Source organism: Notolepis coatsorum (assembly GCF_963971535.1).
Source record: "Notolepis coatsorum genome assembly, chromosome: 11".
Taxonomy (NCBI): Eukaryota; Metazoa; Chordata; class Actinopteri; order Aulopiformes; family Paralepididae; genus Notolepis; species Notolepis coatsorum.
The window spans coordinates 23103935-23122753 of record NC_140175.1 but is presented as its reverse complement, the minus strand read 5'-3'; the positions used below and the strand labels follow the sequence as shown (position 1 = coordinate 23122753).

The window sequence follows — 18819 nt, the reverse complement described above, 5'->3', positions numbered from 1 at the left end:
AGTTTGTCCACTGACAGTTAATTAATGACAGACTTTGTGGACTCATAGGATTTTAGTTTGATTTATTACATCCAAATTATTTTCATATAAATATAGGCGTATATTTAGGGGGGTTGTTGCAGGGGACATGTCCCCTTCAATATTGAGAAGAGGTAAATTTGTCCCCCTCATAAAATATAGCTAATATGAAAGACGACCCCCTCCCCGAAAGAGGTAAAAAAAATATGGGGGTCAAAACATTTATGTATCCTTCTTACCTGTACAGTGTTTCCCCTAGGATTTTTTTCAGGGGGGGGTGGTAGGCCCGCAAAATTACGAGTGTTTTCGCAGGGCGCGCGTGTCACGGATACGTGGTGTCAACAGTGTCGCCCCGTCATAGACGCACGCAGTAAGGCGGTTTGTTAGTATCGGTGCATTTCTCTACACTGAGCTGAAATGAGGAAACGATTGCACATAAATTAATAAATATTAACAAGGTGATTGATTGAATGAAAATGTTATTAACAGATTGCAGAATGGGTACAATACAGTACGGCTCAATACACACAATTGGGATGCAGACCAGAGAAAGACTTTCGTCTTGTTTACATCAGGGTCCCCCATTTTCAATTCATAATGAATTGTAAGTAAGGGTGCAATCCATTCTTCGTGGATCTAGCCTGGAGACTTGTTACACGCGATGCTAGTCAGTCTCTGAGTTGTCTCGGAATGGATTTGGTAGATTTTTTTTTCTGCGTCTCCGTTTATATATATCTTTTTTTATAATTATTTCTGGAGGGGCGGGCCACCCCGCCAAGGCAATGGTAGGGGAAACACTGCTGTAACTACAGTATATTAACCAACAACAATACAAATACAGGCAAAGGAATATTTTAAAGCAATACAGAATGCCTGAGAGCCTTACTGCATTATTACATTTGTCTCAGCTGGTACCTGAAATGTTGTATTTTCCTTTACATATAAAGACATTTACACCATAAATTGATGCAGAAAAGTACACCAGAATCCATGAAATTAAATGTTTGACGCTCAGAATTTCCAGGGGGAGGACCCCCAGACCACCCGCTTAAAGTGCCCCCCAAACCCACACCCCTTGAATGTAGGGCTTATAGCTCTGAAGTTCAGAAAATGTACTTATCTCTCTCAGTAACATGGCCTGGCTGCTGTCGTGGTGTCAGATAAAACTACTACACCCCAAGTTGTCCGCTTTCTCCCCATTGAACATTGTCTTCCTTTTACAATGATGCGTTGACTAAGTCTGTCGTTGCTTCTCCTCACACAGACCTGTCAGGACTTACCCTTTCAAGTTCAGGTAAGGAAGTACTGCTACTCGTTCTCTGTGTTCAGATTTTTCTTGCTACGAGGGCGTCGTGGGGTAACCCATCGGTCTTAACCAACTCTACGTTGTTCCACTATAGGCCCTCTCATGGTGAAGGATGAGTATGACTTTGATAACCAGCAATCTCACTCCAGCTCTGAGAGCCACCTCCAGACCATCCAGCATCCTCCGTCGAGGCCGGGTGCCCAGGAGGGCTTCGGCTCCCCGGGGCTCTTATCCCCGTCTGAAGCCTCGGCCTCCACCTCAGCCTTCTCCAGCATCGCCGCTGGGCCCTCAAGTGAGACACTACGTGATAACTAGACCAGGCAGCCAGTTGATTCAGATTATTTTATTGTCACAGCTTTTTATAATTCGATAACTCTTGAAAAAAATAATACTACTAAACATCGGAAATCTTCAGGCTCAAATCTTAACCCCCTAAACTACATAGTACAGCTTTAAGTTGTGATTAAATCCGTTGCTCTCTAACCCTTGGCAACCACATTTTTAGGCTGTATACTAGAACAAATGAACATGTTTTTCAGACTCCACCCCCAACTGGACCAGGAACAGCAGTTTCGCCCCCGCTGTGCCTACACTCCAGAACGGCCACCTGCAGCACCATACACCCATGTCTCATACTGGCCATTACTGTGAGTAGTACCCGTCTGTTGAATCACTCTTGACTGAATGGAGCGACAGTGGCTCAGGAGGTAGAGTGGCCGCCGGGTAATCGGAAGGTTTCTTGAGCAAGACACTTAACCCCCCCCCCCCCCCGATTAGCAGGTTGGCACCTTGCACGGACGCCTTCGCCATCTGTGTGTGTGACTGTGTGAGTGCATGTGAGGCATAATTTGTAAGGCGCTTCAGATACAAGCTGCTATATAAATGCTGTCCCATTTACCATTTCATACCATTTGAATGTCAACATGATTAGACTCTGCAGTAACATACGTCTTTAAGTAGAGATCATTTCAATGACTACTCTCCCCCTGCCAAGCTAATTAGACCTCGGGATAAAAGATCAAGCTCAGTGTTCATGTTAGTAACACGGTGATGTGGTGATTCACCGCTAATTGGAGGGAATTATCCACAGTGTCAGAATGACTTCAGATCCCTTCGCTGCTGTTGATTGAATGGCAAACAGTCATGCATTGTTTCATGACATTTATCACTGAGCTGATGTGCAGCAAATGGTAAATGGACTGCATTTATACTAGACAATTTATACTAACATACGGTACTAACCATGTTTTACTATGTTTTGAACCTAAATGACATAACTGTGACATTCCCATTCAATTCCCGCTCCTCCCGGGCAGTGTGTCGAAGTGTCCTTGAGCAAGACACTTCAACAACTCTTACCCCCCTAGCCATATTTTCAGAAAATTCACCTAAAAGTACATACCCAAGTAAATGGTAGATTGCTTCACTTCTACAGGGTACATTTGCATGTTCTTATGTGGGCGGGCCGCCACAGTCTAGGTAATTAATGGAAAACACTGATCAGTATATAGAGAGGTTGGTCATTCTGGTAGAGGAGGATCATCAGTATGTGTACAGGTTGGTCATGCTGACATGGTAGAGGAGGATCACCAGTATGTGTAGAGGTTGGTCATGCTGACATGGTAGAGGAGGATCACCAGTATATAGAGAGGTTGGTCATGCTGGTAGAGGAGGATCACCAGTATGTGTACAGGTTGGTCATGCTGACATGGTAGAGGAGGATCACCAGTATGTGTAGAGGTTGGTCATGCTGGTAGAGGAGGATCATCAGTATATAGAGAGGTTGGTCATGCTGGTAGAGGAGGATCATCAGTATATAGAGAGGTTGGTCATGCTGACATGGTAGAGGGGGATCACCAGTATATAGAGAGGTTGGTCATGCTGACATGGTAGAGGAGGCTCATCAGTATATAGAGGTTGGTCATGCTGACATGGTAGAGGAGGCTCATCAGTATATAGAGGTTGGTCATGCTGACATGGTAGAGGAGGCTCATCAGTATATAGAGAGGTTGGTCATGCTGACATGATGGAGGAGGCTCATCAGTATATATAAAGGTTGGTCATGCTGACATGGTAGAGGAGGATCACCAGTATATATAGAGGTTGGTCATGCTGACATGGTAGAGGAGGATCACCAGTATATATAGAGGTTGGTCATGCTGGTAGAGGAGGATCATCAGTATATGGAGAGGTTGGTCATGCTGGTAGAGGAGGATCATCAGTATATGGAGAGGTTGGTCATGCTGGTAGAGGAGGATCATCAGTATATGGAGAGGTTGGTCATGCTGGTAGAGGAGGATCATCAGTATATATATATATAACATGGATGAGGAGGATGGAGAGTACGAGTGTGATGAGGCGGAGGAAGAGATGGAGATCGAAGAGAGACTTTGACAATTGTTTTAGTGATGATGATGATTAGTAGTTTAGGGCACAAAATACAAATAGAAAAAAATACTTGAATGTTGTGTCAACAAAGAAGATATCCAGAACAGGGGACGTATTTACCATATTACATACATGTAGACCTACGTAAGAAATGGCATTGGAAGCAGCACTCTTGTATATAAGCATGCCAGAGATATGTGACCACTTCAGAAATTGTATTACTATCTTTAACCCTCAAAACATGAGTCCACATCTTTTTTTGTTCAGTCATCTACAATATAATGTGTCTTTATTGGTAAAAATTATTTATTCTTTGTAAAGGTGCCACTAATTTGCATACTAGCTCGCCACAAACGGGTGATCATTCTGGCAATAGTTTTATTATGATTTTTGACCCTCAAAATATGGGTCTAGACAACCTACTTGTTCAGTTATTTGCAATATTGGCTGAAATAGCGACATTCGTTTTTTGACGATGGCGTCATTAATTTGCATATAAATGATACATGGGACACTCTGACTGATTTTTTTTTACATAGCCTATCATTTTCTACAATTTTTTTCCAATCTAGAAACACTGGTTAACAATATATTTCCAGGGGGTGCATGATAGTATCCGCTTTCCTACTCAACTAATTGGTAAAAATGTGATTATTTTGTATTGACGGCACAGATTTGCATAGGCTACTTGCATAGAAACATGTGATCACTCTAGGGATAGTTGCAAAAAAGGAGGTAGGGACCGCACTCGGAATATCGTTGTTTTTATTTTCAAGTTGTTATAGCGCACAAAACGTTTTCAGCCATCCGGCCTTCATCAGTGTGCAAATGACAAATGTGACTAGGGATAGTGTTATTGTGATCTTTGACCCTCAAAACATGGGTCTAGACACCTCATTTGTTCAGTTATCTGCAATATTGGCTGAGATATATTAAACTGATCTTTTTGTGATAGATAATCGCGTCCTTAATTTGCATATAAATGATACATGGGACACTGACAGATTTTTAACATAGTGTTAGATTCTGATCAATCGGCCAGTATCACGTCTTCATCTGTTTGGCTTGTGTACCGGTAATCATCTCCCCATCTGCGTTGTGTACTTTTAATGGTCCTGACGTCTCATACACTGGCTGATACAATCCTTATCTCTCCCCAGGGAACAAACTTAACTTTTTGACTTACCAGCCATTTGGCTGGTAGATTTTAAAAACTACCAGCCATCCAGATTTTTTACAAGCCAAAAATTATAAATAGCTTTTTAGTATATCGCCATGTGTTATTATTACTATATAATACTCTCGTATGCTATTTTCAATTAATATCATAAACAACATAAGGAATATTAGCCTAATTTTGAGTGGACTGAAGGAATGAGTCAGCGTTAATAGTTTTAAATGCAAATAATTTATTGCGAATTTATTTACAATATGGAAGCAAAAGAATTAAAGAACATATTAAAACAACTTCAAACAAGATAAACAAATCCATACTTGCCACCTACAAGGCAACAAGGGATGTTAGCGGAGTCTGTAATGCATCCAGCCTTGTATGGAATAATAATATAATAATATATAATATCATGCATTGTTATGTAAACAATTCCACTGGGTAGGCTTTACAACCATAATTAGCTGAAAGTGAAAGCCGACACACCTATATGAACATGCTGGACTAACGTTATAAAAAAAACACAATAAACGTACTCGCACATCCAGGCGAAGTCCCTGTATGGTCTTGATTTTTTCGCTATAGCGTGGGCGTTACGGAATAGTATCCGCATTTTAGCCAGAGTCGACTCTGACAGCTTGGTCAACAGTCGGAGCAGCCAGGAGCGGAGTAGACTGTGCTTTGTATCTAACAGAGCAGTCCCTGTGACAGCGTGACGTCTCGTGGCTTTTGATGGCTTCCAGTTTCATCACCGACGTCCCGATGACAAATGAAATTAGTTTTCTTTTATCCGTTGCTTTGGCACGACATGGTATACAAAACATTACCCCCCCCCCCCTCAAATTTAAGCCATTCTCGTGGTTTCCCGGAATCAGATGTGTACCATTTCTGGTTAAATTTCCTAACTACACCGACGCTAGTAGCAGGTGCAGTGTTATCGGTGGTGCTGGTGGTAGCAACTGACTCGTCAACGTTAATGTTGTCGCCTGTTTTTCTTAATTTTGAGGGGGGACCCGGGGGAGCTACTCCGGGAATATGCCTCCACATATTTGGTCAAATCAAATGCAAAATTAAATATCAGAGCACAATCAAAAACGCGATTGCAGGTTTTTTTTGTAGTAGGCTAAAGAACGGATGAAGACAGATCTCATGTTACAAACTTGATCTCGTGAGCAGAGCGCATCTCACACACACACACACAGTTTCACTTTCGTTTCAACTCACCACGCCCGCATCCAATAGGGTCCAGCTGCAGCCCCAGAGATTGTTCCAGATTGGGCAACTTCCGCCCGCTCCCACGACATTTCTCCCGCTCAGCTGGACTACTCCCTGCATCATATTAATCCCGACCCATGCAGTGGATTTAGTTGGCCGCCAGATGGCGCCCAGGCCTTAATTTATGACGGCCAAACATTAAATCTACACGCCTGTGGCGCTGGGCGTGTAACTATTTTGTACCCTGTCTCTCCCCGTTAGTGCGATCCGCAAACCATAATAATCCTCCACCTTCGTAAGAATTCGACACTTTGACACAGCGTAATACCTTTCTTGGAAGAGGGTTGTTTATTCAATAAACAGAACCTCATAATCAGATGTTATCAAATTGTATCGTCCTTGCTATCGTCCTTCTGCTATTCAGTCCAATGGTGGTCAGGCCTGGTCGTTAGCCAAGACCATCCTCGTGGTAGCCGAAGCTAATAATGATGTGGCATCCTTCCCCCCCCCCCCCCTCTCCGTGATGAGAGGAGAGAGTCTCTAGTCAGATTGTAGTCTGCCCTTAGCCGCTCTTGGTCTGGCTTACACCCGGAACCACTGTCTGCTTTATAGGATCTTCGTCATAGCAACGATAGCCCGCCCCTCTTCTGGTTGTCATGCGACGTGCTGTCATGACAACTGCTAATAACCTTTCACACATTTTAAACGTTTCATTACTGTCAAAACCTCCATCGCGCTCTGCCTCTGTGTCTCCTGCCACGGTATCAGCATGTTGTGTCTTAGATCGGAATTCAAAACAAACACCCTGCTCGGTCAGTGTGCTGCTATTCAGTGACTCCTGCTCGCTCTGAAACACCTCTTCCACCACCCTCTTCTAAGGCAAACCATGCACATTTCGATCTCTCTGACCCGGCACCGTTAGATGTGGTCATCTCCCCCAATCTATACATCACATACATTGAAAAACCACCGATTTCCCTCAATAGCCTATCATTGTTTACACATTGTTTCCAATCTAGAAACACTGGTTAACAATATATTTCCAGGGGGTGCATGATAGTATCCTCTTTCCTACTCGACTAATTAGTAAAAATTAGGGATGCCCCGATCACGTTTCTTGCCACCGATACCGATCACCGATCGTCGCGAGCCATATCGGCTGATACCGATCCGATCGTTTTTGATACAAAAATTTTTATTTAATTTTATATACATATATATATTTTTTATAAAATATATATATTATATAATTAGACTTGTACTTTTATTATCTGCGAGACATCGCCACCCCGCAACAAGCTCCACTGTCTGTGTGTACTCTAGTAGCCTCCAGCTACGGCCAGGATTCTCCGGAGCTGCACCTGGACCCTATACTCGAGTAGCCTCGAGCTACGGCAAGGATTCTCCTGCGCTGCAGATGGACCCTATTGGTATAACGTTACTGTGGTCATATCACATTCAACATGCCCTCAGCTCGAATACGCATTGAATCAGTGTTATAAGACATTGATATCAGGAGCTATCTGTAACTACTGCTAGCCGGATATATAACGTTAATACAACGCCTCAGTGAATTATTTAGTTCAATGGGACATTTCGTTTTGAACAGTGAACTAACTTGCGCTAACGTGAGCTAACAGCTAACAGGTATCATACAGGTCTCTACTAGACTTTGTGGAGCGTTTGTTGATGTCAGGAGCTATCGGTAGCTGGCCGGCTAGATACTGTTCGGTTAGACAATGCCTCATCATGTATTAAACTAAAAGTGAATAGTTGACTTGGTCATTTTGTAACGGTAGCTAAGCTAACGTTAGCTCAGGGAGACGCCGTCCTCCCGTGTCCCGTCCCACTAGACTACTAGACCCGTGTTTACATGCATGCGGGAGGGGCTGGAGGGATGAGCAGACGCCGCACCACCCGGTGTCTGAGACAGAACTCAGCGACAGCGAGTGAGATCGGTTGACGATCGGCGAAAATAAAGCATTATCACCGATCGCATATTTATACTGATTATCGGCCTATAACGATCGGTGGCCGATCGATCGGGGCATCCCTAGTAAAAATATTGGCTGAGAGTCATGAAACTGTTTTTTTTGCAATTTTTTGATAATTGCGTCCCTTAATTTGCATATACCGTAAATGATACATGGGACACTCTGACAACTTGTTAACATAGCCTATAATTTTTTTCACCTTTTTTCCATTCTAGAAAGTCTGGTTAGAAGTATATTTCCGGGGGGTGCATGATACCCCCCTCTATCTACTAACTAGACTAGTTAGGGTCTTTACTCTTGGCTACATTTGAAAAAGAAAACTGCAACATTAATTTATACGGACTGTATTGATCTATTTATGACGTGATATTAATTCCGGCCCGTACCGGGCTTAAGGGGTTAACCCCTAATTGCTCCCGATGAGAAGGTTGGCACCTTGCATGGTCGCCTCCGCCGTCAGTGTGTGAGTGAATGGGTGAATGTGAGGAACAAAATTGTAAAGTGCTTTGGATAAAAGCTGCTATATAAATGCACCATTTATTTACCATTTTCCATTACATACTGTAATACTATATATATACAAGGTCCTGTAACAAACCGCCATGGATTCTGATGATTATGTACGGTATGTCAGAACTAATTATTGCAAGTTTGCACTGAATGATAATTGACCTTGGACTATGCAGGCTCAATGGCTGCCATACACTGGCACCAGGCACACATTACACTACACAATGGCTGCTCAGGAGACGGGGATTGATATGAGCCAATTAAGGGATAATTAGGTGGCCTTGATGTCGGATCTGATTGAAATACAGTATTTCATTGTTGCTCAGATGATAGAGTTGTGCCCTTCCTGATGGCTTGTCGTACAGAACTTGTAAGTCGCTTTGGATAAAAGCGTCAGCTAAATGACTAAATGTAAATGTACAGTTACGCTTTTCTCTCTGAAGTCTCCTTTCAAATCCTGTTAAATTGTTGATCTGGGGGAATCGTCACAACATGGATTACATTTTTTCACGTAATCTCCAAAAAGGACTTGATCTAAATAACACTTAGATGAAACGTTGTTATTATCAGTGTTGTTATCGAGGTCTTGACTCATTTGCAATAACGGTACATTTCTGAATAACAATTCACGGCTTGCTAATGAAGGCGCATTCTTTTTCAGGGCCCGTCGGCAATGAGATAGCATTCCAACCGCCCATATCCAACCACCCGGGTGAGTAGCCCATATTTAAACTGTACCTAAATGCACATTATTAGCATATTGGTGCCCGGTTAACTCAGTAACACACACACACGCACACGCACGAGTGGAACCTTGATTGCGGAGCCTGTTGTATTCCAGTCGACCCACTGTGAACTTGCCGCACAGTGTCTATCTCTATCTAGGTCGTCCTCGGACGGGCCCTCCATCGGTGCTTCCAGTCATCCCGATCCTCCATGCATCTGGCTAGCTCGCCGGTGCTTTCTGTTCCCACATCTCTCCTGAGTACGTCCACATAGGTTAACGTGGGACGTCCTCGTGATCGATGCCCGTGTGTTGGTTCCCACAGTACAAGTTTGCTGGTTGGCATCTCATGGTGTCTCTGGCAGTGACCTGCCAGCCTCATTCTCCTGACTGCCACTTTATCGCTCACCTTTAGCACCCCCCCATACAAGTTTGCATTAGTGACATGCTCATCCCTGTTGATGTTGAGCACCACACGCATCATTCTGGTGTAGCACCCATCCAAGGACTTCTGCAGGGTGGGCTTCAAGGTCCAGCATTCACTGCCATACAAAAGGACAGACTCAACTGTTGCATGAAAGAAGTTGAGCTTGATTTGACGGGGGAGGTTGGATTTCCACACACTGGTCATGCCGTTCAGAGCCCTCCATGCAAGTGCCTTCCTCACTTCAAGGTCTTGCTCGGACGAGTTGACCCACGAGTGTAGTGATTAAAATGGAGCTGCTAAATGGAGGAAATTAGAAAAGAACACTTATTTCCAAAGTGGTGTTGATGGAACATATGTCATCACACCGAGACAGAGTGGATAGAACTCCCACACACTGTCCTTCTACCTGCAATCAACAACGTTTGGTTAATCCGGTTAAAAGCTAGGAAACTATAAAAGGAAGGAAGGGTCATCACGTCAGAATACCAGCATTCTATGCTCTGCTTGGTGCCAGATTTTGGTGCCAGTTCTATCGAAGCCTGTATTAAAATTCTAAATATACCAGCTATCTGAGGAAATATACAATTAAGCAATAATACACGAGGAGCAGTGGTATGTCATGAATATTGCCAATATGCCTACGCCACTCGAGCTTCGCTCTCATGCCTGCGGGCGCATCACAGCATGGCAATGTTTATTGTTGGTTGTTGTTTAAAAGGTAAAAGGATCCCCATTAACTGGCGAGCTAGTCTTCCTGGGGTCCACACAGAAAGACAACACAAAACATAACAATACATGAGATACATATGACAATCACAATTCACTTAATTAACAATGATAATCTAAAAACAGTAAAACATTGTAGACCTCTTTATAAACATCAGAATATTTTCAGAAAAGGTTATTACATTCATGACTAAATATTTCATTATTACATTCCTACAGTAGGTATTTCCACTCCCAAATGTGAACAGTATAGTGCATTCTTACTTGAAAGACACTTTTCTATTCAATTTACTTATGCTCAGTGGGCAGTTATTCCAATGATTGATGGCACGTTAAACAACCGTCCTCTTTAGCATTTGATTTTGGACGTGGTAACATAATATGTCCATCATCGGCTGACCTAGTAAAATAAGAATGAACCTGACTGTTTGTTTGTATAAGAAAACAGGTTGAGACGAAAAGACAGTGTTCCTGAAAAATGTAACCGTGTTGAAAACCAGCCTATTCTCTACCGTTAACCATGAGAGTTGACGGTGCATACTGATAGTGTTTGTTCTCATGGAAACAAGACTAACCTTGCAGCTCTGTTCTGGGCAGTTTGCAATTTCTATAGTTGACCTTTGGATGCAGAGGACCATACTGGTGCACAATAATCCAGGTGACATAAAATTAAAGATTTCGCCACCTGTCCCACAATGTATGTAGGGACATACGAAAGACATTTCCTCACCATGGAGATACCACTCCCCATCTTCTTCACTATGGTATCAATGTGTTCTGCCCATGACAGCTGGCTATCAATTATTATCCCCAGTCATTTTACTTTATTTACCTGTTCATGACATTCCACTGGCTTCCGAGTGTATTATGCTTAATTGTGTGTATTTTTTTATACAACAGGTTGCGTCGGGAAAATATAGGATGAATACAGACAATTCTAGGGTCTTTTATATTGATTTCAGTGAACTTGGCGTAGAGAAATAGTTCCTAAAGATGTCTCGTTGCTATGGAATTTCAAATGGCAACGCAAACAAATGATGTATTAGTCTAATGCAGTGTTTCTCAAAGTGGGGGGCGCGCCCCCCTGGGGGCGGCGCAGAGGCATGACAGGGGGGGGCCTTGAGATTTATAAAAAAAAAAAAATGGATTACAGAAAATTAACACTAAAGTGCTATCTGTTGCAGCTGCACTGTTCTCCATGAAAATACCATTTCTCAAAATCTGAAAATCATTATTTAATAAAACACAGAAAAGGATCACCAAGTTACTCTGGATAAAAAAAACCTTTACAGACAACATTGAGACAAAGCTTCCTGACACATCTCCATCCAAACTCTTGGAAAAACTCTTTGAAATCTCATCTGATACCACCTAGAAAATATTTTGGTCCGCCAAAGGGGGGCCTGACAGAAAAAGTTTGAGAAGCACTGGTCTAATGCAAGCAAAAGTCGAAAAAAGTCATCAGTACCTCGGACGGTTTCGGGAGTTGGGCCGGTTCAATGCCCAGGCCGTCGACTTGGTGGTGTTGAAGGATTAATTGCGGCTTTTCTCCAGCGCGTCCAGCTCATCTTTCGTTGGATTGGCATGTCTAATGATGCTGTTTTCATGAATACCGTTGGATGTAGGCCCCGTCCTCTATATCTATCCACTCGTTTATAGTTAACGGGTACGTTAAATCAAACGTAATGTTGTCATGTTGACTGTTTCCGTTTGATGAATGGTAGTTGAAACTTTCTACAACATTCTAAAGCCAGCGCAGTGGTATATATTCATGGTGATTTAACCGTGCGTGTATCATGAATATACTCACAGTTTAGAACGCTCTCGACCAATCACAATGCGTGGTCGGACCTACCTGTTGTATAACAACCAATATATCAAACGTTACTTGGTTAACAATGCAACACATTGCTGATGATTCTGACACCCAAGGTAATAACCTGTTTTAATGACCCCATGGCGGCCGAATGGACATTTCCCACACTTGGCACCGATGTGCGTTCACGCACTATACAGTGATGTGATGACCCTTTCTTCTTTTATAGTTTCCTTGGTTAAAAGGAGGAACAAAGGAATATACTAGGCAGATATAGCTAACAGGCTGTATGCATTTAGCCGATTAGAAAGCGCATCCCGAGGAATTGGTAGGAGGGGACAGATATTTGATACAAATATTTTTAGCGACAAGTAAGAAAGCGATCACACGTCACTGGTATCAACAAGAACCTCCAACTAAAGAAAATTGGATGGACATTATAGGTGAAATATACACAATAGAAATACTTACTTTTACTCTCAGACTACAGAAAGACACATTTTTGAAGTACTGGGAAAAGTGGGACCTTTTTTCTGTTAATTACGACCGCCTCTGGATAATGTATAATTTTGAAAATATTCACCATAATTATTGAATAATTCATGTGTGTGTGTATTTTATCTGGGAAAAGTGGTGTTAATGGAACATATGTCATCACAACGAGACAGAGTGGATAGAACTCCCACACACTGTCCTTCTACCTGCAATAAACGTTTGGTTAATCCGGTTAAAAAACATTACTCGTGCCCATCCCTACTTCACACCTAGACAAAAACGACAACAAAATACATTCCATTCCATACACGAGAAAACAAAAACATAATAATAATCCACTTTATTTGTATAGCACCTTTCATACAATAATTGCAGCTCAAAGTGCTTCACAGCAGCAAAAAAAAACACAAAATGAGCACAAAAATCACGTCGTTTTTCACATTAGGCTACAACATCCCAATAGGCCACCTTGTTTATGGTTTGATTCTATGGCGGTTTTAAAATAGACCGTAATAAAAAGAGTAAAATAGTGCAATAGTGTAGTGCAATAAAATAGTTAGTAAAATAGAATCCCTGTCCTAAGACCGAAGGTCTTTGATAAAACACTCGCCATTAGAATACCAAACCGCAATGCAATGCCATGCTTATTGTGCCTCTCTGTTCCAGCTCCTGAATACTGGTGCTCCATCGCTTACTTTGAGATGGACGTCCAGGTCGGAGAGACCTTCAAGGTGCCGTCCACCTGCCCCGTAGTGACGGTGGATGGCTATGTGGACCCGTCGGGAGGGGACCGCTTCTGCCTGGGTCAGCTGAGCAATGTCCACAGGACGGAGAACATTGAGAGAGCCAGGTACTCGAACCACATACTGTCTGTCATGGTTATTCATTCACACACACACACACACACACACAGACACACACACGACACATAATATGCACTAATATCTCTTTAGAGTGGCTGCTGTGTCTTTTATGTACAGTGGATATCACTAGGGATGTCTCAATACTGGTATATTTTATCTTTACTATTATTGTATTGCCTATATTTATGTCTTCTACTATTACCCTACCTGTACCTCCCCTCTCCCTTCCCCCCTGCTGCTATGATGCCTGAATTTCCCCAAGGGGATCAATGAAGATATTATCTTATCTTATCAGATACTTATCAGGCTAAAATAGGATGTTGGTATGTGAGGATTCCCACCAATACTAAAGATCTGAAGAGCCATTGTTTAACATGAAGTCCTTTTTATATCTTGACACATACTGTATATACGTCTATACTGTTCAGTAGAAGTAATGGATAGTGATATATGGGCGATATATCTGTGATATTGAAGTGATATATGGGTGATATATCTGTGATATTGGAGTGATACATACATGGGTGATATTGAAGTGATATGTTGGCGATATTGGAGTGATATATATGTGATATTGGAGTGATATATCGACGATATTGGAGTTTTTAATAATAAAACACAAGATACTTGTGCCCTAATAATAAGTATAAACGCTCAATGAAGAAACCCAATGGCCATCACAACAACCCAGCGTGTAGATAGGCAGCTCACCAGGGTTTTCAAGTGGGCACCTCCCTTCACAATAAAAGGAATACTCTTACCATCGGTTTACTTTGGCCCCCAGCTGACATTATTTCTCCTCAATCAAATCCACTGTCTTTCAATGCTTCTTCTGACATCTCATTTACCCCTTTTGCAAACTTCGCCCACGAATCCCCCTACTCTCCCAATAATGATAGTCGATCGTGCTATAAATCCTCTGCATCCTACTTCCACTGGACAAACCCTAGCTTTCCATCCTCGCTGTTCAGTTCCTGCTGCCAAGTCTGCATATCTAAGCTTTTTCCTTTCATAAGCCTCCTCCACTGAATCCTCCCAAGGCACGGTCAATTCTATAAAATAAAGTATCCGCTGACTACAAGTAGGGATGCACCGATCCGACTTTTTCAGTCCCGATACCGATACCTGGGCTTTGGGAATCGGCCGGTACCGATCCGATACCCATTGTTCAATTAATAAACTGTATGCCTCACTGTGTGGAAGAAACTGGGATCATTCTTTTGTGCAAGGCAACATCAGGCTTGACTTAAAACATTACTTTCCTAACTTAGTGAAACAAAATGTAACAAATTAACACAGATATAAATGTACTGAATTGTTGTTTATTATTCAAATGAAACAAAAACAAAAAATTATAAAAATAAAAAAATTATACCCGATCTAGCTATTTTAGTCATATCGGGGCCGATATCAATATCGGATCGGTGCATCCCTAACTACAAGACCATAATACTATGTCAGGCCTCAAGTTAGTGCTAACTATCTCTCGTGGAACATAATTTTCCTAATCTACCTGCATCTCCCAATCAGTAGCTCCATTTAGGTGGCCTGACTCATGCCTGCCTACAAACCTTTCTCTCCCCCTCGGACAAATTGGATGGCTGCACTCTCAGAGTACATCCTGAATTCACCTTCCGTCTCTGAACACAGAGGACACGACGGGTCCCCATCTACCCACTGTTTTAGGTTCTGTGGTGATGGCAGCACATCATAACAAGTAGCTCATATTAGGAATTTTATTAGATGTTCCACCTATATTGGAGTGATGTATCAACGATATTCGAGTGATATATCACTGATATTGGAGTGATATATTGGAGTAATATATTGGTGATTTTGGAGTGATGTGTCTGTGATATTGGAGTAATATATCTTGGAGTAATATATATCTGATATTGGAATGATATATTGGAGTGATATGATTCTATTGATTGATTCTATTATATATTACTATTGTATTATGCACATCGTTGCGGGCAAGACCACCCGCATTTCATTGTATGCCGTGACGAATACAACTCTTGACTTGACTTGATATATCAGTGATATTGGAGTGATATATTGGTGATATATCAGTAATATTGGAGTGATATATTGGTGATATTGGAGGGATATATCTGTGATATTGGAGTGATATGAGTGCACCATGCTCACTTCTAATTTTTAAGTGTATAATACAGTGTAAATACATTGTCTGCATCCTCATGCTCTCTGTCCGCCGTCCTCTGCTCTCTCCCCTCCTTGTGTCTCTAGGCTCCACATTGGCAAAGGCGTGCAGCTGGAGTGTAAGGGTGAGGGGGACGTGTGGGTGCGCTGCCTGAGTGACCATGCAGTGTTCGTGCAGAGCTACTACCTGGACCGAGAGGCCGGACGCGCCCCTGGAGACGCTGTTCACAAGATCTACCCCAGCGCCTATATCAAGGTGACATGGCAAATAGTCTTCTGGTATCTTTTTGTATTTATTTTTCTGCCCCATTTGTCAGTTGAGAACGGGTTGCAACAGTCTGAGTTAATGTTGCACAATATACAGATACTAGAAAAGTATCGTGATACCCAGCTGTTAAAAACGGTTCAATACTTTTTTAGTATCGATACTTTTAGAATAATAGCCTGATGCTGTATTTTCTATGAGTTGAGTGGATGCATGACTGGAGCAGAGTGTGTATTTGAGAGAGAGAGAGCACGCTTTGCATAGTGGGCATGTTAACAATGTCAACTGAGCATGGGGAAATAGTCACAGACATCCCTGCTGCAGTCTTTCCCAGCGGAACACTAGTTACTTAACCTTTTTTACTTGAACTTGAGGACTGCATACTTCTTTTGCAAAGCTTAGCTTTATACTTTATACTTATAGCACATGCATGAGCCTGGTCTCTTTTGAAAGATAACATTCTAAAGTTACTAATGCAAAAAAGATAATCACTTTTAGTGCTAATGCAATAGAGTAACAGAGGTTTGAACTTGAGTTGAACAGATACAAGTCTTCTTTGTGAATGATCTCCTCTGAGAGCAGGCCCAGGTAGACTATCTGGGGTTCCATGGGAAATTCATAGCTTAGAATTATTATAATTATATATTTTTTTTAATTATCTTTTTCCTCCTTTCTTTTTCAGTTTCTCCCCTCCCAATGTTAGTCGTTATGCCAATTCCCAATCCCCTTCCTGGTCGTTGCGCACTCTATCCCCTACCGCCGGTCCGGGAGGGCGGATACTATCACATGCTTCCTCCTCCAACCCTTCTTTTCACCTGGCAGCGCGGACTCTCACTGGGAGAGTGTAACGTGTGGAAGGTCACACTACCTTTCCTAGATCCTTCCCTTGCTGTGCAGGCGCCCCGACCGAACTGTAGGAGTCGCTGTTTACAACGACCAGGACCCACCCTCGCCGGGTTTCCCACCCTCTAACACTGCCAATTGTGTTAGTATGGACGGTCGGCCAACCCGGAAGCACCACAGCTGGATTCGATCCCACTGTCTCTGTGGTGGTAGACAGACGCTTAGTCCGCTGCACTACCCGGCCGCGCCCATAGCTTAGAATTTTATATATTTCCTGGATGACACTTCCAAAATATTTGTATTTTAGTACATGACCAAAAAATGTGAGAGTGATTGGCATTCATCTGCCCACACTGTCTCCAGCACGGTTGTTGCTCACCTAGTTGCTTATTTAAAATTTGTGGTGTGATGAAAAATCTCATCACGTTTTTCCAGACGATTTCTCTCCATCCTCTAGAGCTGGTGGAAGTATGTTGCGTCTCGCATATTGAATGCCAATCATCCTCTGATAAAAGTATATTCAATTCACTTTCCCATTTCTTCTTCACATTGTGAGTCACAGACACAGTTATTACGGATTTGTAGATTTTTGTACATTTCAGATACTATTTTCACTGGGGTTTATTTATATGCTGCCACCATCATTCCTACCATCTACACTCAACAGGGCTGCTGTTAGATGGTGTTTCTCCACCTCTTCTATTATGTGTAAGGTGCGCATGACATTATCCTGTGTCTGTCTACCTGTTATGAATTCTGTCTGGTCCTCTTGTATCAAGTCAGGCAGAATGTTTTCCATTCTCTTGGTTAGTATTGATGTAAACAGTTTGTAATCCCCGTTTAACATCGATATGGGACGATATGAATCACAGTATTCTTTATTCTTCCCTTCCTTTGGTATGATGGATATCACTGCCTCTTTCCATGATGGAGGACGGGTTTAAACGATTCACCCCGTTACCTCCTGCTGAAATCTTTCTCTTAATTTCTGAATCATAAAAGTGCCGTAACTGTAAATATCTAAACAGATTGTCGTTTCCCAAGTCAAATTTCCTCGTAAATTCCTCAAAGGACATGAAAATGTGGTCTTCTAAAAGTGTACATATGGCTGTTATACCCCTGTCCTTCCATCTGTCAAATGTGTTATCCACAACTCCTGGTCCAAACATGGGGGTATGAGAGGGCCATATCAAAAGTCTACGGTCTTCTTTTAATTTATATTTCCTGACCACCTCCTGCCAGACCGCCAGGGAATGGTCCACTATAAAATTGCCTCCCTGTTGGACTCTTATGTTCTTTCTCCCCCAGTCTAGTGTAACGGGGAAGCCCGTGGGTATGTCCACAGTCACGGAAACAGGTGTGTTGACGAGTGACTGGCAGTGCGGGCTGGTAAATTAAACTCACTTCCCCATAACAGGGTTAACAGACGCATAGGTACGGTAGTTAGGAGTGAATTCACTTCTTAGTGCAGCGGCCTGTGTCGTCGCCCGCGGACGCGGGAGCCCCCTGTTCGACTCCCTTTATCTCATTAAGGATTTACTCGAACACATGACATTTACTCGATCAAACAATGATATGTTACAATGTTGTCGGTCTCTTATTACATTGTAGCCGTCAGTAGAATGGTGTATTTTCAAAGCATCTTTCAATGAACAGATAGAGGGCGCAATATAGCTATGAAGAGGAAGTGACCTCCGTGTCTGGAAAATAAGCGAGGGGGAAAAAGTCGAGCGATGGCAACTTGCAAAGTTAAGCAGGCTAAGAGAAGTGTTGATTTTGAAAAAAGAACCCAAGCCAGTCTGCGTATTTATAAAAAACGGCATGATCGATATGGTTGACTTGACGGCGAAGGATGTGCCATATCCCATCCTGAGGTACAACTACCTCACGCA

At 42.4% G+C, this 18819-nt stretch overlaps 1 protein-coding gene across 1 annotated transcript in view; it reads left to right on the top strand.

Annotated features, from left to right (window-relative positions):
* The window catches only part of smad4a (SMAD family member 4a), a 45284-nt gene that overhangs the window by 4872 nt on the left and 21593 nt on the right, over positions 1-18819 (top strand). Inside the window, exons 4-9 of the mRNA XM_084325241.1 lie at positions 1283-1312; positions 1419-1616; positions 1864-1971; positions 9264-9314; positions 13457-13640; positions 15907-16075. Of these exons, the coding sequence (XP_084181367.1) occupies positions 1283-1312; positions 1419-1616; positions 1864-1971; positions 9264-9314; positions 13457-13640; positions 15907-16075 (740 nt within the window). The remainder of the gene's footprint in view (positions 1-1282; positions 1313-1418; positions 1617-1863; positions 1972-9263; positions 9315-13456; positions 13641-15906; positions 16076-18819) is intronic.